Source organism: Bubalus bubalis, chromosome 16 (genome assembly GCF_019923935.1).
Source record: "Bubalus bubalis isolate 160015118507 breed Murrah chromosome 16, NDDB_SH_1, whole genome shotgun sequence".
In the NCBI taxonomy this organism is placed as follows: domain Eukaryota; kingdom Metazoa; phylum Chordata; class Mammalia; order Artiodactyla; family Bovidae; genus Bubalus; species Bubalus bubalis.
Window position 1 is genome coordinate 3051719 of NC_059172.1, and position 23096 is coordinate 3074814.

General features: G+C 48.6%; 3 protein-coding genes across 6 annotated transcripts; 1 reads left to right on the forward strand and 2 right to left on the reverse strand.

Moving 5' to 3' along the window:
- Positions 1–3660: 3660 nt before the first annotated feature.
- BTBD18 (BTB domain containing 18) lies at positions 3661–11290 on the forward strand. Of its 3 annotated transcripts, none has more exons than XM_044929092.1 (5): positions 3661–3798; positions 3968–4080; positions 4214–4331; positions 4963–5130; positions 9231–11290. In XM_044929092.1, the coding sequence occupies exons 4-5, from the start codon at positions 5007–5009 to the stop codon at positions 11288–11290; spliced, it is 2184 nt and encodes a 727-aa protein (XP_044785027.1). In that variant the 5' UTR covers positions 3661–3798; positions 3968–4080; positions 4214–4331; positions 4963–5006. The 3 variants fall into 3 exon arrangements, with proteins under 3 accessions (XP_044785027.1, XP_006054103.1, XP_044785026.1); XM_006054041.3 differs by having other exon boundaries at positions 3968–4077; XM_044929091.1 differs by lacking the exon at positions 4214–4331 and having other exon boundaries at positions 3968–4077.
- A 616-nt stretch (positions 11291–11906) lies between these two features.
- On the reverse strand, positions 11907–13574 carry SELENOH (selenoprotein H). 2 transcript variants are annotated; one of them, XM_006080889.4, is made up of 4 exons: positions 13289–13567; positions 13066–13211; positions 12813–12942; positions 11907–12091 (listed from the first exon to the last, which is right to left on the reverse strand). In XM_006080889.4, the coding sequence occupies exons 1-3, from the start codon at positions 13411–13413 to the stop codon at positions 12842–12844; spliced, it is 372 nt and encodes a 123-aa protein (XP_006080951.2). In that variant the 5' UTR covers positions 13414–13567; the 3' UTR covers positions 11907–12091; positions 12813–12841. The 2 variants fall into 2 exon arrangements, 1 of the variants encoding a protein (XP_006080951.2); XR_003103848.3 differs by having other exon boundaries at positions 12713–12942; positions 13289–13574.
- A 1049-nt stretch (positions 13575–14623) lies between these two features.
- TMX2 (thioredoxin related transmembrane protein 2) lies at positions 14624–22818 on the reverse strand. The gene is made up of 8 exons (XM_006054038.4): positions 22578–22818; positions 18176–18236; positions 17830–17943; positions 16995–17071; positions 16624–16730; positions 16387–16452; positions 16179–16308; positions 14624–15473 (listed from the first exon to the last, which is right to left on the reverse strand). The coding sequence occupies exons 1-8, from the start codon at positions 22764–22766 to the stop codon at positions 15327–15329; spliced, it is 891 nt and encodes a 296-aa protein (XP_006054100.1). The 5' UTR covers positions 22767–22818; the 3' UTR covers positions 14624–15326.
- Between the last annotated feature and the right edge of the window lie 278 nt (positions 22819–23096).

The window sequence follows — 23096 nt, forward strand, 5'->3', positions numbered from 1 at the left end:
TCCTAGATGAGAGCCATTATCTAGAATAAGCTATGATTTTCTAGAGATGAATTAGTCTCATTTTCTTCACACCATCACTAACAGATTGCAAATATTTTGACTTCCTTCCTTCATGCATGTGTGTCTGTGCGTTTTCCTGTCTCCCCCACAAGAAGATAAGCTCCATGAAGGCATTAAAAATTCTCTTTCTAGTGTATCCCCAGAGCTCAGCCTTGTATATCAAATTTAGCAACACATGAATAATGAAATGAAGTCTGTTGTCTTACTAGTTAAATAATCCTGGACAAGTCATTTAGCATTAATGAATTTGTAGATAACATTCAAAATAAAATTATATACAAATTTTTGAGGTTTGACAGAAAACAGCAAAATCCTGTAAAGCAATTATCCTTCAATAAAAAATAAATTTAAAAAATTATATACAAATTTAAACAGTTAACTCAGTGATGAAAAGTTGTTAAATTTATCTGAAACAGCCATCTTCAAATAAAGAATCATAAGGATTAACACTCACTGAGGGAAAACCTGTTTATACTCAGTGAATAGAAAATAAAATTAAAAGACGTGTTCCTTTTGGGTTATTTTGAACACCTACTGTAAGCCATGCGCCCTTCTAGAGGTCAAGGATAATGAGACAGACAAGTACCCTGCTCTCAGTAAGTTTACATTCTAGCTGGGTCAGGGGAAATTGCAGGTTAACAATTAAGATGTCAGATGGAACACTATGCAGAGATCAAACAGACTGATGAGAAGGACTTGTGGCTTGTTCTAGATTGGATGTCAGGGACAAACTCTCTGGACAAGTGACATTTAAGGGGAAACCTGAATGGTAAGAAGCAGCCAACCTTGAGAAAATATGAACAATGGTAACTACTAATGCCAAAGGGCTGAAATATACTGGATCCAGCAGAATATGGTAGAAATGAGGGAGGTATAGGTGGGAATCAGAGTATAAAGGCATCTATAGGTTAGAGAAAGGAGTTTTGATTTTATTCTAGGTGAAAGAAAGCCTGTGGAAATTTTAAACAGCAGAATGACATAATCCAATCAACATTTTGAAAAGGTCTGGCTGCTTATGTGACAAATGGATTAAAGTAGAGGGAAGAGTGAAAGCAGGAAATCCGTTTGAAAGTCAAGTTGCAGGGATATGGAGCTGACTGCAGAAGTAGCAGTAAAAATGGAGAGAAATCAGTGGCTGTGTTCAGAGAAAAAGGGCTGTTTTTATTGGAGCCTTTTCTCCCCCTTTCCTTTTTTCTTTCTGTTCTTCATTTTGTTTTTAATGCATGGAAGACTACATTCAGTACTCATTTTTACAACTCTCAAAGTTTAACTTCTCCACCCACAACCATCATCACATACACACAAAGAAAAGATATCATAAACTGAACTATGAAATAAAACTGTACTTAAAAAAGAAATGTTAAAATTATTATATAGGGCAGAGCATTGTGCTGTGATGACTTTACTTCTAAAACAGCCTAAAACTATAAATGCCAAAGAGAAGAAATTTTTAAAAATCCAACTCCAAAAAAAAACAAAAACAAAACACTGTCTACTCATACAAAGGAAAACAAAACATTTTTATTTCTTTCTCTGCTCTGATGGCAACACATTACCATCCTAAGTTTGCCATTTTTGAAGCCTTGGGTAGGATGGCAATATTTCATTCCCTTTATAAAGTCGACTAACGCAAGATTTAACTAAACTGTTGTTGCATTTCAAACAAACAAACAAACAAAAGAAGTGAGTCCTCTCTACCTCTTGAAAATTAGTCTAGTCCTGATAACAATATATTTCTGAGAGGATGCAGTATTTATATGTTCTTGACAAACGCCATAGATTCACCTACGGCGGCGCTGCACCTGACGAGTCAAGGCTCCATTTCCACAGTAACAGACGCTGCAAACAAGTATTCCGTCTTTTTCCCTTGCTTGCTTTCGTGCGTGTGTGTATGCGTGTGTGTATGTGTGTGTGCTGGAGAAGGAAATGGCAACCCACTCCAGCGTTCTTGCCTGGAGAATCCCGGGGACGGCAGAGCCTGGTGGGCTGCCCTCTATGGGGTCGCACAGAGTCGGACACGACTGAAGCGCCTTAGCAGCAGCAGCAGCAGCACGTGTGTGTGCGCGCGTGCGTGTGTGTGTGTGACGCACTGGCAGCATCTAAAAATCTGTCCTCCTTCTGCTAAGTTTTATGTCCTTTGACGAACTGCTACCTCTTCAAAGTCTGACAGCAACCCCAAATGTCGTTCTGTTCCCTGCTTCTTTCTCCATCTCAAGCGCAGGGAGCTCAAACTAGGGAAAATATTACCTGACTTGGCAATCCATGCCCCGCCCCATATTTCAACCACCTCAGATCCTTTTGAAAAGATGTAAGATAGCAATCAAGACACACTTGAGCGCCCAGTACTATTCAGCCCTCTCCGCTTTGTCCCTGGACAGGTTCCCCGTGTCTCAGGTACCGTCCTTCCTGCCTCCGGCCGGGTGACTGCACCACACTTTGTCCCAGGTGGCATTGGATCTGGCCGGCTCCGTCCAGCGCAGGACGACACCGGGCAGCTACCTGAAGCCGGGACCCGGGTCCTAACACGCACGGGGCAGAGAACTGCTGTGCGGTTCCGACGCGGCTTGGCGTGCTCTCAAAATGTGTGATCTCTAGATCATTTAATTTTTGATCTCACCCCTGAAAACAGCTTGTTTCCGACCAGGAAGTGCGCTAAAGACCTCAAGACTCGAGATCCCTCCGGATGGAGAGTTCTGCCCCCCGCCTCGGGTCATCAGGTCTCCCAGATGTGGGTCTGGGGTGGAGTCTATGACAAACCTGAAATCAGGAGTTAGCCCAGGAACCTTGTTCCAGAACATTCCTGGCCTCAGGAGCCACCTAGTGTGAAAGACATGTGGGACCAGGTGCGACTGGCGCCATCCGTAAGCCTTCGCCTCCATTACGTCTGGGGCGCTCTTAGCAGGACCGAGGCCATTAGCAGCCTCCTCCACGGGAAGCCGGAGGTGTCCTCCCACCTCCTTGGAGCCTCTTTTCCATTTGTTTTCATCGGGTGCCAAGGATGAGGCCTGCTCCTACAGAATCCCTCCCCGGCGGGCCCTTCCCCCTGTCTCTCACCTTGGGAGCCCTCTTGCCCCCAGCCCCCAAGTCCCTCGAGACTTAGCTTCCCGCCCAAAGCGCCCCTCGCCCTGTGATTGGCTGTCTGAGGGGCCTTGGCCAATGCGGGATGACGTATTCTCTCGGCGTCAACCCGCGAGGCTGGAGGAGGAGGAAGCACGTCGGATCCGAGACGTGAGTGCGTGTGGTGCGCGCGAGGTGTGTGGTGCTGGCTGCGTGGCCTCAGGCTTTCGCTGTCTGCGCCCCCCACCACCACCACCGCCCTGGTGCACGCGTGTGCCAGGGCCCGCGCCAGGACGAGGGCATTGTGGGGGCGGCTGCAAAGCCCGTGCGGCCGGAGGCGACAGTGAGGGCTAGCTTTGGATTCGGGCCTCCGGGACCCCCACACTCCATTCCCAGAAACCTTCGCGCCGAGAGGTCTCTCTTCAAAGGAGTTGGGCCCCGGGCGCCCGGAGCTTGCGGAGCGCCCCGTTTTGCAGGGCCTTCCCTGAAGCCCTGCGTTCCCCGCTCCGCCAACCCCGATTCCTTTGGTTCTGGACAGGGAAGGAGACCTCGGGACTTTGTGCAGCTTTGCTAAGCCTCCCCGCTCCAGGCTGGAGTGTGGGAGGAAGCAAGGCAGGCTGGATCGAGGACCCAAGCACCGAGACGACCGCAGGAGCATCTCCTCCCCCAGAGCTATTCCAGGTTGGGTCTGGGGGCGAGGCCCAGTGCTGGTGGGTCGGGAAGTCTCCCCCAGGGCCTACGTTTGGGCCCTTGCAACCGCTGCCATCCTCCACTTCCGTGTCTCTGGCTGGGATGGAATTGAACCTACGGTTTCTTAATTTACCTTTTCCACTCGTTTCTTTCCCGATAGTTTGACGTGAACCGTTTGGAGCCCCAGTGCCACCTGACGGAAACCTGCATGCCGGGAAAGGAACGCCACCTGTGCAGCGTGTGGGGCTCTCGGTGCAGAAAACTGGAAAGGTAGTAAGCCGGAGTCCGAATCCCCAGCTTGTGTTGGGAAGGGATAGAATCGAGCATAATCATCCTTGCTTCACTGTTAGCCAGATAGTTAACCAGATTGACAAACCTAAAGGCTAAATTCTGTACCAATTTCCAGGCGGAAACAGGCTTCCTCTGGACAAGAACATATGAACCAAGGGTGGCAGTCTTGTTATTTCGGTTGGAGACCTCACCAAGCCCAGCAGCTTCTCTTCTTTGCTGTGCACCCTCTGCTGGTTAGTGTGATAGAGTGAGCTTGGAGAAAATAAGGCGTGTGTGACTTCTTAGAGATCATTTAATACTCAATAAGTGTTTTGTTAAAATGTGTTAAATGTGGGAAGTATACCCATGAAACTCAGAAATGTGGTGCTCAGGAAGAATATGAGTAGTCAGCACCATGGGAGTTGAGTCCCTGGTAATTTGAATGAGGAAGGTTTAAGGATAACAAAAATTCCATTTGTGTAGTGCTAGATCTGTGCCAGGCACTCACAGTGCTAAGCAGTTTGGTAGAAATTGACTCATTAAATCTCTCAAACAGCCTTATGAGGTTAGTACAGGACTGTTATACTTCTCATTTCCTAGCTAGATCAGAAAAGTAAGACTCAGAGAAGTTAGAGCATTTGCCTGAAATTATATAGCTCAGCTAATAAGTAACAGAGCTGAGATTCAAATCTAAGGCTATCAATGAGCTCCCACCTGTAACCACTAGGATATTCTTAAGATACACTTGGGGGCACAATCCCTGGATTTATGGTTCCTCAATTCATGCTTTTGTCTCTTACTTTCAAAATTCCTCTGTCATTTTAAACATAAAAAGAAAAAAATTAGGTATAACCATGCCTCTGAAAGGTGTTATTTCACCCACAGGAATCTGATCCATGAAAACCCAGAAAGGTTGTTAAGAGATCAACATGTGCTCTCCTGCCAGTCCCAAAATCCTGTACAGGAATCCCCGGTTCCTCCGGTTAGCTTTTCTGCAGCTTTATCACCAGCAAAAGAGTGGTGTGTTCTGTGATGTCCTTCTGCAGGCAGAAGGTAAGAGACTAGTAGGGACTCAATTGAAAACTCACGATAGACTAAGAGAAAATGATTTTAGGGCCAGGCAGTGAAGGACAAAACCAGGAAAGTGTGTAATGATTGCCTTTGAGTCCTTTTTGGTAAAGAGCTTTTTCTAGGACGGGTACATTTCTCAAAAGTGAAAGTGAGATTATACTCCTCTTAAAAAAAAAAATGAACTAATTATAAAGCTCCGTAAGTGTAGAAATTCTATAAAATGTGGATAATACGGTAGTGGGATGATTGTGAAGATTGAGTTTGATATACGTGAAACACTTAGGTACTTTCAATGTTGTACTAAGCAGAATGTCAGTATTAATGGTCCTATTATGTACTTTTCTGCTTTCTTTTTTATTTCTCGTTTTGGGCTGCGCTAGGTCTTGATCGCTGCGCCGGCTTTTCTCTAGTGGCGCTGAGCGGGGACTCGTCACGCAGTGCGCAGGCTGCTCCTTGCAGTGGCTTCTCGTTGCGGCGCATGGGCTCTCGAGTGCGCGGGCTTCGGTAGACGGGGCCCTGGGCTCTAGAGCGCAGGCTTAATAGTAGGGCTTACTCGCTTCTCAGCATGTGGGATCTTCCCAGACCAGGGACTGAACCTGTGTCTCCTGCATTGGCTGGCAAGTTTTTTACCACTGAGCCACCAGGGAAGCCCTGTGTTCCTATTGTCTTGCCAAGCAAGTAACTTCGTCTCTTGGCAGCTCACTTTCTTCATTACCAACATTGTGTAACACTCGCCAGTTTACCAAGTACATACAGTATAGTTTAGTTTCTCATCTTGATTTTTACGACAGCCTTGTGATATAAAGAATGTTGTTGTATGGTTCCAGTTCTACAGATGTGCAAATTGAGACAGTGATTTAAGTGACTTGTCTGTTGGTTCTCTTAGTAAGAGTGGCGTTTCATTCCTTTATTCAAAGTAAACCAAAAAAGTATACTGTACGAGCATGGGCACATAGTATATATGGAGATAAAGCCCATCCTTGTAAGGAAACCATATAGGGGGAGATACTCCGGTAACCAGTGCATTCAGATAACGGGGCAGTGTAATAAATAATATTGGGGTAGATATAGGCTGATACAGGAGTGCAAAAGAGGCACCTACTTCACAGACCTGAGGAGGTTGGGAGATGGGGTTAGGGAGATTTTCTTGGAGGAAATAACCTCTTATATGAGTTGTGAAGAACAAATAGACGTAGGAAGAAGTGGGGAAGGATTTTCCCAGGCAGAGAAAACAGCATGTACCGAGATTTAGAGGTATGGGCCAGAGGTTTGCAAGTGGTTCATTATGGCTAGAGCACAGACTGTAAGAAGTGTATTGATCAGAGCTGTGGCTAAAGAAATTAGCAGGTCTGAAGTGTTATACCAAAGAAGATGCTCTTGTCCTCAGAACACTGGAATTATACTTGTAGATTTTAAAGAAGAAGGTCATAACTTGTTTAGAAATAGCACTCAGGCAATGAGGGGAATTATTAGATTGTTATTGAGTCCAGATAGCAGGCCGTTTTGGGATCCAGGAAAAAGAGAATTGTGGCCTGAACTAAGGCATTGAGAATAGAAAAGAAATATATGGTTTATGAGCTATTAAAGATAAGTATTAAAGAGGTATACGAATGTGAAAGTTGGACCATAAAGAAGGCAGAGTACTGAAGAATTGATGCTTTCAAATTGTGGTGCTGGAGAAGACTCTTGAGAGTCCCTTGGACATCAGGGAGATCAAACCAGTGAGTGCTAAAGGAGATAAACCCTGAATTCATTGGAAGGACTGATGCTGAAGCTGAAACTCCAATACTTTGGCCACCTGATGCAAAGAGCTGACTCATCGGAAAAGACCCTAATGCTGGGAAAGATTGAGGGCAGGAGGAGAAGGGAACGACAGAGGATGAGGTGGTTGGATGGCATGACAGACTCAGTGGATATGAGTGTGAACAAGCTCCAGGAGATAGTGAAGGACAGGGAAGCCTGATGTGCTGCAGTCCATGGGATTAAGAGAGTCAGACACAAATTAGCGACTGAACAACAGCAACAAAAAGAATTTACAAAATTTGCTGCAGTTAAGAACATAGGCTGAGGTAGCCTTGGGTTCAAATCTTGTCCCTGCTCCTTCAGTTCAGTTCAGTCGCTCAGTCATATCCGACTCTGCGACCCCATGAACCGTAGCACACCAGGCCTCCCTGTCCATCACCAACTCCCGGAGTTCACCCAAACTCATGTCCATTGAGTTGGTGATGCCATCCAACCATCTCATCCTCTGTTGTCCCTTTCTCCTCCTGACCTCAATTTTTGCCAGCCTCAGGGTCTCTTCAAATGAGTCAGCTCTTCACATCAGGTGGCCAAAGTATTGGAGTCTCAGCTTCAACATCAGTCCTTCTAATGAACACTCAGGACTGATCTCCTTTAGGGTGGACTGGTTGGATCTCCTTGCAGTCCAAGGGACTCTCAAGAGTCTTCTCCAACACCATAGTTCAAAAGACTCAAGCTTTCTTTGCAGTCCAACTCTCACATCCATACATGACTACTGGAAAAACCATAGCCTTGACTAGATGGACCTTTGTTGATAAAGTCATGTCTCTGCTTTTTAATATGCTCTCTAGGTTGGTCATAACTTTGCTTCCAAGGAGTAAACGTCCTTTAATTTCATGGCTGCAGTCACCATCTGCAGTGATTTTGGAGCCCAAAAAAGTAAAGTCAGGCACCATTTCCCCATCTATTTGCCATGAAGTGATGGGACTGTATGCTTAACTAACTAATTTTGCACATTACTAGACTATGCCGTCTATGGGGTCACACAGAGTCGGACACGACTGAAGTGACTTAGTAGTAGTAGTCTATGCCACGGTTTACTCATCTGTAATAACAACTACCTCACAAGGTTGCAGTGAAGATTAAAATTAATTCTGGTAAGAGCCTTAGGTGCCTGGCACATAGTAAGGACTCAAGAGTTATTAGTTTGTTTGTTTTTTTTTTGAAGAAAACTTAATATTTGATTAGATGCAGTGAGTAAGAGAAAAGGAAGAATCAAATATGACTTCTAGTTTTCAGGCCTGGGCCATTGGATGAATGTGTTCTTATTTTGAAGTAAAAATCAGGAAGTTTTGGAGTGTGGGGAATGGTGAGTTTACTTTCTAGAAAGCTTGCATTGGAGGTACTTGTGGGACATCCATGTTGTCTTGCAGGCTGTGGAATGCTTAGTATTTCAGAAGAGGTATCTGGGGCAGGGTTGGATCTGGGAATCATCAGCAAGCCTTTGCTAACGGAAGCCATGGGAAAGGGAAAAATTTCTCCGAAAGTACCCATAAAATGAGAAGGGGGCTCAGGACAGTGGATACCATGCAGTGGAGAGATTTCAGGAGAGAACTGAGCCCTGACTGAAAAGTGAAAGTCACTCAGTCGTGTCCGACTCTCTGCGACCCCATGGACTGTAGCCCACCAGGCTCCTCTGTTCATGGAATTCTCCAGGCAAGAATCCTGGAGTGAGTAGCCATGCCCTCCTCCAGGGCATGTTCCTGACCCAGGGATGGAACCTGGGTCTCCTGCGTTGCAGGCAGATTTCTTACTGTCTGAGCCACCAGGGAAGCAAGCTTCCCTGATTATCCTGATTATCCATATCCAAAGCTCATGATCTTTTGATTAGATCACAAGCAGCTTCTGTACAAATTTTTAAGCTCTTGGGTGAGTCAAAAACATTTATTCAGCAAATGTTTGATCCCCTACCTTGTGTCAAGTAGTGGGTATTCTTCAGTGAGTCAGACAGACACCGTTCCTGTCCTTGGAGCTTAGAAGTTTAGTGAAGGAGATGGACAATTCCAATGCAATAGCTGAATGCTGTGATAGCTAGCTAACCCAGACGGGATGGCGGAGGAGGGGTGGGCAAGGCTTTCTGAAAGCCTAAAATAAACCTGTAAAGATAAAAACTGAGTTAGCTGGGTAATGGCAGAATGTTCCAGGTAGGCAGAAGAAACAAATTTCTCCTACTTGAACTTCCATGAGGGAAACAGAAGGGACAGCACATTCAGGTATAGTGTCTGTGTTTAACCCACGAGTGTGCCAGTAGGCCTGAGATAAATACTTGGGTTTCCCTCCAGGTGAGGCAGTCCCAGCCCATTGCTGCATCCTGTCAGCCTGCAGCCCCTTCTTCACAGAGCGCCTGGAGCGGGAGAAGCCAGCCCAGGGTCGGAAGGTGGTGCTTGAGCTCGGGGGCCTGAAGATCAGGACCCTGAGGAAGCTGGTGGACTTCCTGTACACCTCCGAGATGGAACTATCTGGGGAAGAAGCCCAGGACGTGCTTTCCGCAGCCCGCCAGCTCCGTGTGTCTGAGCTCGAATCCCTTCAGCTAGAGGGTGGGAAGCTGGTGAAGGTCCCTCAGGGTCGAAGGCTGAACAGGGAGTGCCTGCAGCCTCCCAGCCCCGCGCCAATCTCTGCCAGGGTGGTGGCTTCCAGCCGGCGGCCTCAAGCCCCCCTGCCTGTCACCCAGGCGCCCTGTCCTCTCAAGGCAGCGAGACTGAAGTCCTTGGGGACGGAGGAGGGGCCCCCAGAGAAGAACCACCAACAGAACCCGGAGAACTCATCTGGCACTCTCCTACTCAAGAGGAAGGCCAGGGCCTGCCCAGCTCCACAAGAATCAAGTGCTTCACCATCGAGCCACAGTCAGGCACCCAAAGAGAACAGGAGTGACCCTGCCCTCGGTCCTGTCGCACTCTCCCCACCCAGCTTGTACCGCTGCGTAGATGAGCGACTCCTGCCCAGAAAGATCAAGCTGAGCCGCTCAAAGCCATCTCCCGATGTCTGCACATCCAAGCCTGCCAGCCTCCTCAGTGGAGCCAGCTCAGTGCCCACAGCCCCTGGCCGGCGTCTGTGGCGGCAGAAGAGTACAAATAAAGAAGCACCAGAGGACAAGCAGAAAATGGGGCGAGCTAGTCCCCTCAGGAGCAGCCCAAGTGCATCGGGTCTTGGGAAGACGGCTGGGAACAAGAAGCGGAGCCCCGAAGCCAGGACCCCTCACCTGGACTCTGCAGAGGAGGGGCAGGTTGGGAGAGTGAAGCTTCGCAAGATAGTCAACGGGACCTGCTGGGAAGTCGTTCAGGAGCCTCCCCTCAGAATCTCTCAAGATAGCCCTCAAATCCCAGAACTCAAAGACTCAGGAGAGCCTCTGGGGACACAGCCATCCTCAGGTAAGGAGCAGGACCTGTCATCCGCGAGAACAAACCTGTGTGAGGACTCACCCATGTGCTCCGGGCTACAAGACGTTTTGCTCTCTGCCGGCCGCTCCCCAGACCACCCGGTGGAGAAGTCCAAGTTTGGGTCCAGCCCAGAGCTGGTAGGGAAGGAACCTGGACTGGACATGGACTGCAGAGAGTCCTACACGTTCAACCCAGCCCTGCTTGGGCAGCCCTGCGAAGCTGAGGAGTACCGCATCACCGGTGCTGCCGCCACCAGCGAGCTGGAGGAGATCCTGGATTTCATGCTCTGCGGCTCCGACATGGAGCCGCCCATGGAGTCTCTGGAGAGTCCCCGGGCTGAGGGCTGCAGGACCCCGAGTTACCACCTGACAGAAACAGGCAAGACCTGGATGGAAGGGGAAGAATGGTGTTTGCCGGATGTGGAGCTCTGGCCCAGGGAGCTCACAGGACTGGAAAAGGAACCTCTTGGTGAGAACAAAGGGCCAGCTGAGCCCTTCAGCCCCCTAGTCCTGCCCTCTGAGAACAAAGAGCCAGCTGAGCCCTTCAGCCCCCTTGTCATACCCTCCGAGGTAAGTGAGGGGGAGGTGTTTTCAGTGGGAGGCTCTTGGACTCCAGAGCTGGAAATTAGCAGCTCCCAGCCACTGGAAGGTCAGAGAGACAAACTTCTCCAAATGGACTCCCTTCACCCTCCCCAAAAGTCCTATGGAGACCTCTCGCCTCCCTGTTCAAACTGGGTGGACGCTGGCCTGGAAGTGTCCCTATCAATGGATGAGGTATTATACCCAGCTCCAGAGGCAGGCAAGGAGGGATCTGGCAACTCTGAGTGGGTGGGTCCACTTCCTGCCAGCCCTGAAGAGGAGATTGATGTAGACTCACTGTCAGAGGGGAGTCTACCCATGGGTATTCTCTCCGTGTGGCCTGACCCTTCCTCAGAGTCAGAAACAGAGGTAGATATACTAACGTAGTGGCAGAGCGGGGAGGGCGGGCCACAGGGACTGGGAGGGAGGGACACGCTGGCTAAGAGGAGGCCACCGACAGGCCAGTGTGCATCCCTGTGCTCTCAGCACCAGAGGCAGGCACGCCCGAAGCGCTCCTTCCCTCCCCAGGCTTTTGGAGCCAGGCAAAAGTCATTCCATTGGTAGAAGATTATGAACTCGAATCCCCTTCTTTTATAATCTTGTCTTCCAGTTAGTGACAAGTGAAACAATAAACTCTGTGGTCACCAACTCTAGTGAGTCATAGGTGACAGCCAAAGCCAGTCTCCCCGATCAGCAGGCATCTAATCCCTAGTACCTGGTATGTATGATTAGTCACTGCCGACATGGGAAGTGTAGCCAAAAGCTCCACGGGGCTGGGAAGATGTCCTGCACCATCACTTCTGAGAAGTGAGGTGAGAAAAATAGTTCCTTTTATTTCCTTTTCCCCCATAGTTTTTACAAGTGTTTCTCATGCTCTAATAAGGACCATAGGAGACCCAAGTTAATTGGTGACCTCAGGCTATGAGGAACAGGAGGACCAATCCCATAAGACTGGCTTAGGGCACCCCTTCCCATATTAATAAATTTACTTCAGGACTCAGGCTTTATGTAAACTCAAATCCTTTAATTTTTATTAAACCAAATCCAAGAACTTTTCAATGTCTTACTAGAGGACTGCCTCACAACTGAACCATCGTTTCCGGAGGGGAGGAAACCACAGCTTCAGGGACATGACTGAAGTTTGGCCATGTCCCGTCATAAATGCTCCAACATCACCAGGGACAGAGGCTGTGAAAAGGAGAAAGGAAAAGAGTTAGAGAAGGGATCCAAGTAATCCTAGCCAGCCCTCCACCACTGGACACAGCTCAAGGGGTGTGCACACACACCGCCCCCATCTCACTCAACATCAAGTGCCTGACAACATGCCAAAGCCCTGTCTGCAGCACTCGGACAAGGACAGGGTCGGGTTCTGTGCCCAGGAGTGCCGGCACCACCACGCAGGGCCGGCAGCACATGCTGCTAACACAAGAGGGCAGTAGGCATACCTGAAACTACACAGAGATTTGGCCAGGGAGAATCAACACACACAAATGAGGGCATCGGTGGGTTTACAGGAAAGGGAGCTGTTTTTTTAGAAAACAGAAAATCGGCCCATACTCCAAGGGACACAGTTCTCTGCATCCTTTAAGGACACAATTTGCATTCTCATAGTCATTTACATTACCAACGGCATTCCACGACTTAGCTCAGAGACACTGGAATGAAACATAAAGGTAGCAAAGGGCACACTGAAGAGGAAATTTTTTTAGGGGGGGTGGGGCGACTTTCAGTTTTCCACCAGGAAAAAGGGGAAGAGGTATTCCCACTAGAGGAAAGCCCGAGAGCAGAAGCGAGTCATGGAGAACCTACGTCCTGTGTGAAATCGGGGATTGGGGGTTTAACAGGAAGGGCTGCTTCGCCAGCAGCCGCACGAAGATCAGCCCGCTCCCCGCCATTCGCCATCTCGAACCTCAGCGAGACGCCTTCTGCCCCACCTCCCTACGAAAGGTACTTCTTCAGCTCCTCCAGCACCACGTGAGGCTCCGGAAACTTGAGTTTGCGTGGGGGCCCCTTCTTAAGACCCGTCCAGAGCTCCGCGCCTGGGAAGAAAGGCCACGTGAAGCGCAGCGGCTATGGAACCCTGCAGCCGTTCCCCGAAGCCACCGGGAGGCGGCGGTCTGGAGGCCCGCCGTGTCTGGCGCCCGCGCCCGGCCCGCACTCACTGCTGCCGTCGGCGCGCAGCAACGTCACCTCGAAGCTGCCCCTCCGCGGCCTGGCGGGGTTCACCTTCACCGTCAGCTCGGGGGCCTGCAGGCGCAGCGCCTGGCTCAGGGCCGCGGCGTTGCGCCCGTAGACTCGTCAGCTCGTGCTGTGGGGAGAGGGGCGAGGTCAGAGCCGGGCCCAGGCCTGCGGCGCCCGCGCCCCGCCGCGCCCCGGGCCGCTCACCAGTGCTCGATGACGACGCTCGGCCCCTCCACTCCCCCTTCCTGGCCGCCGGCCGGCTTCTCCCGCTTCTCGGCCGCAGCGGCCAGCGCCGCCTCGGCCTTCCGCTTCCTCCCGCGCGACGCCATGGCGCCTGGGGCCCGGTTGGGGACAGGGCACCGCCGCGGGCACAGGCCAGACCGGCTCCGAGCGCCGAACCGCAGCCCAGGAACTCAGCTCCCGATGCGAAACCTCTTAAGCTGCGGCAAGCGTGGCGCAGGGCGCACACGTGGTCTGGAGGCGGGGCCTCGGGCGAAGCCGCGCTGCGCGCAGAGGCGGGGAAGTACGGGGCGCCGCGCCCATCCACCTGGCTGGGGGCCGGGTCGCTGTGAAAACAAGTCTTCACGCAGGCGTTTCTGTAACCGCGGCGCCAGCTTGAACGGTGTCCATCAGGACTGCTTCCCAGAACTTCGCTCCTGGGACCCACGGATCAGTCCCAGAGCAAGTGTACAGCTTAACTCTGGGGTTAAGTAAACTTTGTTACGGGTGCAAGATTTTGATTTGAAGCTTGGATTGTTTCCTAGTCTTTAAAGCCAAGCCAATATTATATCTCCAATTCATTTTGAGCTTCTTCCAAGTTAATTGCTTAGATCTAACGTCGGTAATCATTCAGGATCCTTCATTAATATGAATAAATGCTAAGTAAATTCACTATATTGTTTACATCATTGATTTTCAAGTGGGATGTTAGTAGGGTGTTAGTAGTATCAACACCATTTGAGGAACATTTTTAAATGCATGCAAAGGTCCTGAGGTTTTGACGAGCCTATCTATGTCTATTTTGAAAAGATGCCCAGGGATTTCTTAAGTCCTACTCATCCCTCATTTCCTCCCCCTTCTCTCTCTCATTAAGGTCTGTATTGTCATATCATAATAATCTAGTAGATTCTTCAGTTCTGTTGGATAGCTACTCTTCAAAAGGGCTTCCCAGGTGGTAAGTGGTAGAATCCACTTGCCAATGCAGGAAACATGGGTGTGCTCCTGGGTTGGGAAGATCCCCTGGAGAAAGGAAATGGCAACCCACCCCAGTATTCTTGCCAAGGAAATGCCATGGACGGAGGAGCCTGGCAGACTAGTCCATAGGATGACTGAGCGACTAAACACCAACAGAGGGAAGACCTAAACCTTCTGCAGCTGTCCACAGTGTGGGGACCTGTGTGCAGCATCTGATGAACTAATCAGGATGGCCTTTGAAATGAAGAACATGGCAGAGTCCTCTGCAATTGCCTGGCTTTTCTAATGCAGGAGCGACTAACACTTCCACTTGTAATGCATGAATCACACATGTGAAATCAAAAGTAATTCTCAGTCTCTTTATTGTGCAAAACCATCAACTGGGTGTGGGGAGGATGCAGGAGGGTTAAATGAGCCATCGTCCAGGGCCCACCACACAAAGGAAGTCTCCAACTTCTATTCCCCTTCTTCCCAATCTTCATAAAATACGTAGATTATTCAGTAATCTTCAAAGAGAAAAGTCTGTGGTTGAAGGTTTTTCCTTGGGACTGGTCACAGGCTTACACTTTTTAAAGTACAGGCCAGACTAAGCCAGAAGGGCCTAAAGGAGTAAGATTCCTTGAGGGGAAAATCTCAGCACTAACTCTGCACCTTGGCCTGTTTGTTGGGGTTTAATCTAGGTTAAGTAGGCTGCGTGGCGCCACCGTGAGGAATAATGAGACCAGAGCCTGATGGAGACGTCGGGCAGCACACGGTGATTGACGCGCTGGCCCCGCTTGGAGGGCAAGCCTTCTCCCTCCACCAGACAAGATCTTTCCCTCCCTCCAGTGAAACGGGGCCGCAACAGTGGGGGCCTTCCGAGAGGGTGCCTTTCATTGCCCTGGATGCCTCTTAAAAGTCAGAAGCGATACCCTCCCCATCTAGGCATAGCCAAACAGGGGAAACATAAATAAAAGGCCCGGGCCTCAGGCAAGGCTTGTGGTTACACAAGGGCAGGGCCCCTGAGGTGCCGGGGACTGACAGGAGAGGAAGCACTGGAGCAGGGGTCCTATTTGTCCTTCTTGCTCTCCTCATCTGGCACGGCAGCAGGCACCGCAGCCACAGGCTGCTCCTCGGGGATCTTATCTCCAGCCTTTGACAGCTTCTTGGCCCGCTGATAGAGCTCATTCAGGTTGAACTCTCGGATCACATTCTCCTGTGAAAAGGGACACACGCATTAGGTTCAAGTTGGAAGGGAGAGTGGTGTCTGGGAAGAAGTACAGTTGACCGTTGAACAGGGGTGTGGTTGGGGCACCGACCCTTTTGCAGTCAAAAATCCACCTATAACTATAGTCAGCCTTCCGCAACCACAGTCCGGCTCCAGCCGACCACGCAGGTTGCACAGCACTGTAGTTTTTACTATTGAACAACATCCACACGAGCAGACCGACACAGTTCTGACTCGTTTGTGCAAAGGCCAATTGTATTTACACAGTCTAGGAAGGAGGAAGCAAAGGACAGGAATCTAACCCAGATCTCTTTTTTGGGGGTACCTGAAAAAGTCAATTAATATTCACCTATTATGTGCCAGTCACTGTGCCAAGAATTATAGCTACATTATTTAATGTAATCTGCAAAACAAAACCTGTAAGCAAATGTTACCCTCTCCAATTTACTGCCAAGGAAACAGACTGTAAGAGCCACCGAGACTGAGTCTTAACTAATAACCGTTCCTTACTGCTATAATGTCTGGCACGTGGTAGAATAATTTGCTGAGTGAATCCATGATTGAGACCTAATAAACAGTCCACACTCTCAAAGCTGGTGGGCAAGTAGCAGAACTAGGAATCAAACCCAGGGTGGGCTCCAAACTGATCTCCTGTTCTACACCCTCCTGCGAACCACCTGCCCGCTCACATACCTCCGAGAACGTCCAAGAGACAGCCCGGCCCTTCTTGTCGATCTGCGGCCGCCGCATGACCTCCTTCCCACCTTGGAACAGGATCAGGGTAGGCAGCTGCTTGGTGAGGGGTGACGTGCTCACTTTGTACCTGCAGGATCCAGAAGGTTCTCTGTAAGTGCACTGCGTGTATCGCCCCAGGGGACACCCTGCCCAGGCCCTCACATACCGTGTACTAACGTCAGTGTAGCGTCCAACGTCCACCTTCCCAAAATTCAGCCCCGTACAGTTGTACCTGGGAGGAATGTATTGTTTCACAAGATGAGAGAGAAGGAATCAATGAAACAGAGGCACAGATACCTGAGGGTGGGGCGGGAGTGCCTTTGGTTGCAGTGTGCAAAAACCAAGGCCAAACCAACGAGAGGAAAGGGACAATTTCTACCGCCCCTCCCTCTGTCCCACTCACTTGAGCGAGAGGTCAGCATAGATAGGGGCAAATGACTGGCAGTCACTAGACCAGTTGGCGAAGAACTCCACGATCCAAGTTACCCTCTTGTCCCGCTCCAGCTCCTCCTGCCACACACAGGGAGGAAACGGTGAACTGAATTACACAGGCTCCTGGAAGATTCAGACTTTAGCACCTAATGTCTCATCTCGGCTTCCCCATACCTCTGTAGACCCCACAATGAACCACGGTGCCCTTGATTCTCCTCTGGAGCCCACAATGAACCAGTGCCCTTGACTTCCATTCTGAAGCACGGCTGTTCCTCTGAGTAGTGAGCGCAATGACAAAATCACCCCCAAGGCACCCAAGGAACAGGGAAGAAGAGTACTCACATCAATGGTTTTGTCACTGAAGTACTTGATGTACTCAGGGCCCATATACAGGGGGGGTTTGCATGTCATCAGGAACACTAAACACAGAAAAAGGGTGTCACAGGTGTTAGCTGCAAAGTGGCACTCGCCATCTACCTCTGTAAGGATTAAGTCACGTGCGCCCGCAGCTGCCGACCTTCAACACCCTCTGAAGGAGCTCAGGGTGCAGAGCAGAATCAAGGCACCCTGTGCTCAGGGAAAAACTGGCAGGACAGGTCTTCTGATAGTTAAATATTCTCAGGAGCCGATTTTATGAGCTCAATTCGTGTATCTCCTCACATCTAGAAAAGCACCAAGATCCTTTATGGTGACACTGGTTTCTCGTGACCAGCAGAAAGCTTCATGAGACTAGCACACACTTTCTATAAAAACATACGCTGACTGCATGTACTCCCCCCTTCGCCAAAATCAAATACACACTGTCCTTTCCTCCCACCTCTCTGAACCAGTTCCTCAGAGCTAACTGAGGTGCTGTCTCCCGGCCTGCAGGCCTCGTTTTCCCCAATTAAAACTTACCTTGCAGCTCTCATGTTGTGCATGTTAAGTCAGCACAGAAAACATATAAGGCCTTGAGTAGGGGATTTACTTTCAAACCAACCCCAAGATTCCAAGTACCAAAGAGTGCATTTTGTAGACATACACAGACACATTCCCTTCCTCTTAAAATACAATCTCTGTAGGTTCTCACCATCTGAGCCTCACAGTTAATTGGTTGTAAGCTATGGAAGACAGGTATGGAGAAACTGGTTTGGTGCTCGAATTTGGTTCCCATAACCAAGTCTTACAGTCTCCTTACCTATGCAGAGTGTGATGTAAAGCAGGCCCATACGGATATCCAGGCGGAAGAAAAGAATCGCATTGGCCACCTTACTGAACATGAAGATGTTGCCTACATGCTGTTCCACGGTGACTGAAACACAAAGATGTCAGAGGTCAGGCTGGGCTGCGTGCTCCCATGTTCTATTATTTGTCCCTCTCCTCGGAATACTTTGAAACGGGAGAGGGGGGAGAGGATAAAAGTCTAAGGTCAAATTCAGCCTTGGCAGAGAATGAGGGACAAGTTCACCAAGTTATGCCCCTCTCATAACATGAGGGGAAGACTCCGGAGGTCGTCAGTCTGAACCGCGGGAAACCACACTTACTGGACCTGCGGTTCTTCATCATCACGATGGCGCTGAGAAACATCAGGATCTCCACTTCTCTCTGGAACAGAATCAGAGCGTCAGGAATGGCATGAACGGAAACGATTTGGGTGACCAAGGGAGCCAAATATGTGATACAAACCAACAGAGAAAAAATGAACAAAGATCCTAACTGGGAATGCTAACAGTAGAGAAATAACAGGAGTCAGCTAAGGAGCGGTGTTGGCTTCCCAGGTGGCGCTAGTGGTAAAGAACTTACCTGCCAATGCAGGAGACACAAGAGGGGCGGGTTTAATCCTGGGTTGGGACAATCCCCTGGAGAAGGGCATGGCAACTCCAGTATTCTTGCCTGGAGAATGCCATGAACAGAGGAGCCTAGAGGGCTACAGTGCACGGGGTCGCAAAGAGTCAGACATGACTGAAGTGACTTAGCACACACAAGGGGTAGTGGGGAAAACACCAGTCAGAAGATCCAGGCTCCAATTCTACCGCTACCACAAACTGCCTGTTGCCTTTCAGCAAAGCACTTAACCTGGGAGCACGGGCTTCCCTGAGGATTAAAGAAGATAAGAAGTCTGAAACAGTTACATCAAGTATATGGTGTAAAACTATAAGATACTACAATCAACTCAGCATGACTCTGGTACAATAAAACTTTCCCAGGTAAACTTTCTCAATCATTCCCATCAGTACAACAGATGGTTATTCCATTTGTTTGGTTTTAAGATAAAACATTCCTCTCCACCTAATATTCATAATGATAATCCATGCACCTTGAATATAACCTGAGAGCTGAAGGAGGCCTTTCAAACCTCTCAAAGGGACTTTTCAGTACCACTAGTTTACTGTTCGTTCTCACCTTCTAGAAGGTAAGTTGGATGTGAGTTAAGTGAGACAGACAATAAAAATGACAAAGACACAAACTTCAAAGAGTAAAGACTGCAGTGAAGAGTAATAAGGACTTTGTGAGAGATTGCACATGGGGAGGGCCTTCTGTAGATTGGAGGGTTTGAGGCGTTCCATACCTTTCTGTTAGTCATACAGGATCCAAATCATTATTTCAGACAGAACCAATTAACTGTGATTTACGGCTGGCAATCAGGGACCTAGGTTTTTAGCCTCCATCTCCAACAAAAAGCAACTGACTGGATTTAGAAATGGACATTCAATGTGTGGGGCGGGAGGTGTAGGTAGGAAATATGACAGACCTTACTAAATATTCCACCTGAGTAGAAATTAGGAAGAGTTTTCAAGAATGAAACTGGCTTTAAAAGTGGCTTTTATAATTATGCAAAGATTTAAAAGAGAATTATGCCCAATCAGGAGACCAAAGACAGGACTAAAAGGAATATACTCTAAAGACAGAATGGGTCTGTGGTAAAGACCAGCCATGTATACTCCAAACCTTCCTTCCTTCTTCTCCTGGACATACTGCATCTAGGGAGAACTGTGTGACCAGCACTCCTAAACACACTGTGAGCAGAAGTGACGCGCCACTTCTGTGCCCAGGCAGTTAAGAAAGGGGATGCACATCCTTGCAGGACAGCTTTCTTTCTCCACCTGCTGGCATGGTGCTGGGATGATCTTAAGGCCATCAGTAGGAGACAGGACGAGACTGGGTTCCAGAACAACTGCATAAACAAGAGCTCCCTTGGTTGTTTGCTTTTTTATTCAGCGTTTCAAACTTTTTTTTAAAGCTAATTTTATCTTTACTTGTTTTTGGCTGTGCCGGGCCTTTGTTGCTAGGCAGGCTTTTCCCTCATGGGGGTGAGCAGGCTTCTCACTGGGGTGGCCCCCTCATTGCGGAGCACGGGTTCTAGGGCACGTGGGCTTCAGTAAAGCAGTGCGGCTCCCGGGCTCCAGAGCACAGGCTCAGTAGCTGCGCGCCAGCTGAGCTGCACCACACCAAGTGGAATCCTTCCTGGCTGGGCATCAAACCTGTGTCTCTTGCATTGACAGGTGGATTCCTTACCACTGAGTAACCAGCGTAGCCCTGTTTCAAACTTTTTATTAAGGAAATTCTCAAACACACACCAAATCAGAGAGGATACTAAAGGGTGGCAGAACACGCCACTCCCAAGTACGCCATTTTGGCATAAGGATTATTTTGAGTCTAAAGGCAACTGATGAGAAGTAAAATAAAGAAAAGCTCCATGCCCTTCCCTTACGTGTCTAAGAGTAGGACAAAAATTTACCTTCTTAACCAAGGACAAAACTAATCAGGGGAGATAACTTTAGATGCTATCAGCCTGGAGATAGCGCCAGAGGGATCTACCGCAGCAAACTCGCCTGTATCTACCACCAGTTTACCTTTCCAACCTTCAGCTCCTGCAAACCTAAACTCCTTCCTTCTTCATCCTGTCATTTCTCCACAAATCTATTGTTCTTTGTTGAAGATGCCATATAAGCTGGAATTCTAAGCCTCTTTGTTACTGATTTTTCCCTGGGTATCTCCCTTGTACACAAGTTACACATGTTAATAAATGTGTTTGTATTTTACTTGACTTCAATCTGTCTTTTATTACAGTAGTCTCAGGCAAGACCTCAGAAGGGCAAAGGGAAAATTATCTTCCGCCTCCTACAATACCTTAGTAAACCCCTAATACTCAGTTTCAATAGTAGTATTTTGCCAATATGGCAAAATATTTCATCTACGCTACCCATTTCTTTTGCTGGAGAAACTTAAAAGCAAATTTCAACTGTATCATTTCGACTATAAAGATTTCAGTACATATTGCTTGCAGATAAGAACTTCTTTCTTAAACTAAAATACCATTATCATATCTAACAAAATTAATACCACTTCCTTGTTGTTATCTAATACTTGGCCCTTATTCAAATTCAAAGGTTGTGGGTGTATGTGCTTACTCACTCAGTCCTGTCTGACTCTTTGCAGCCCCATGTACTGAAGCCTGCCAGGCTCCTCTGTCCATGAGATTTCCCAGGCAAGAATACTGGAGTGGGTTGCCATTTCCTTCTGCAGAGGATCTTCCCAACCCAGGGATCGAACCCAAGTCTCTGCACTGGCAAGTAGATTCTTCACTGCTGAGCCACCAGGGAAGTCACATCCTTGCTAACACTACATACCTTAATACTGTAACTTCCAAATCACCAGGGTAAATGAGTAAAACACAGATTTTCCAGGAAGACAAACAGTTATGAATACTATATAGTTAAAAAAAAAAAAAAACAGAGTAAAAAGAAAACATAACACCTTCCAGTATTTTGCATATAATTAGGGAAGAGTATTCAGAGAAATTAATTGCATAAAAAGTCCCTTTTATAAAAATCTTTATTTCCATCCACTTATATGTTTGAGTCTTATTTTGGTTAAAGTGCAATAGATAAAAAATAGATCTTTTGAAGAAGATGGCTACATCTGAGCTAATTAATAACACTGGGAAAGGATAGAGTATGAAAAAGTGTGAAGAATAAAAAGTAAGGAAGCAGGTTCTGTTAAAGATCAACACTCATTTGGGCCTTTGGGGAAAAAAGACAAAAACTCAGGTGACTGTCTTTCCTCAGTACATGTATGTGGCTCTTCAGCAGAGGGCAGAGAGCTTCAACTTATTTTACACTTTTTTTTTTTTCCCTTAAAACATGCAGAATCTTAGTTCCCTGGCCAGCGATGGAACCCAGGCCCCCTGCAAGTGAAGTACAGAGTCTTAACCCCTGGACCACCAGGGAAGCCCCTCAAGTTATTTTTCTGAGTGGTCCCTCCATTCCAGTTCAGGGAGGGCTGCAAGAGGCTTGAGACAGATTTCTGTACTTTTTTTTTTTTTTTTTTTTTACAATTCCATTTCCATAGGCCTAACAATTTTATTTATTTTCACATCCGCAGCATGCGGCACAGAGCCCAGCGCACCGTCCGCCCTGTGAGACTGTTAACTTAATTTTAATAAATGGCTGTGTGCTGTTACCATGGCTGAAGCCTGGCTGCAAATCCTCGTCGCTCACTAGTTGTGTGACCTTGGACGAGTCTCCTAACCACGCCAAGATCCGTTTCTTCATCAATGAAACGAGAATACCAGAAATACTACTTGCCTTGTGCAACTCACCGGTTCCTCAACGGGCGTTCCTAACGAGCAACACTGGAAGAGAGTGCGAGTGCCCAGTTTGGGGAGGACTGGTCGAGCATGCACTGGGCGGTGGGAAGGAGCCTGGACTCAAAAGGCAGAAGGCTTAGACTGCTGGGCGAGCTAACCGGCTGCTTTCCCACCCTAAACAAGGGGGGTTTAGGCTCGATAACAATCCACGCCCTACACTCTTAGTCGTCTGTCAAGTCCGCTAAGGGGCTCGGAACCTGAGGCGTTCTCAAAACGGCCAGCCTCGGGGCTCCCGGCTGCGACCACCAGGGCGGGGACAGGCAAGGTCGTGGGGTCCCGAGGAGGGGGTCGCTCACCCAGTCAAAGTCACACGGGTTGCCGTCTTCGCGTTGCGTGGGGAGACTTTCGCAGACAGGGGGCAGCTTCCTCACGAGTAGGAAGGCAGCAGAGAGCAGGGCTGACAAAAAGTAGTAAGGCCGGGCCAGCCATCGTGAAAGTCGCGGGACCGAATACACGAGAGCAATTAAAGGCGCTAGGACCGCCATCTTTCCGGCCCCCTGAGGCGCCGGCCGCTCTCTTCGGCTTCCGTAGGTCTGGTCCCGCCTCTCTCACCATTGAAGGTTTCCATTGGGCCAAGTGTCAGATGCCCCGCCTCTAGACCCGGAACTAGATCTCTGATTGGCCCCTACGTCAGGTAAGGAAGGTGAGAAAGGGATTTGATATGTTATTGGCTAACCTAACTGTCGCTTTTTCTACCTAAGTCATTTCATTGGTTAAGCGATTGCTGCGTTCGGAGGCCTCGGAAAATTTAATAAAGTTAAGGTGTATTTCCGGAACGTTCTCAGAAGGCGACGGAAGTCGTTGCCGGAAGAAGG

Coding starts and splice junctions, on each gene's coding strand:
- BTBD18 (XM_044929092.1), top strand. CDS start 5,007: ATGTGCTCTCCTGCCAGTCCCAAAATCCTGTACAGGAATCCCCGGTTC. Junction 5,131..9,230: donor TGTCCTTCTGCAGGCAGAAG/GTAAGAGACTAG, acceptor GTTTCCCTCCAG/GTGAGGCAGTCCCAGCCCAT.
- TMX2 (XM_006054038.4), bottom strand. CDS start 22,766: ATGGCGGTCCTAGCGCCTTTAATTGCTCTCGTGTATTCGGTCCCGCGA. Junction 17,072..17,829: donor TTACATCACACTCTGCATAG/GTAAGGAGACTG, acceptor TTCTGTGTTTAG/TGTTCCTGATGACATGCAAA. Junction 16,309..16,386: donor TACACTGACGTTAGTACACG/GTATGTGAGGGC, acceptor TGGATCCTGCAG/GTACAAAGTGAGCACGTCAC.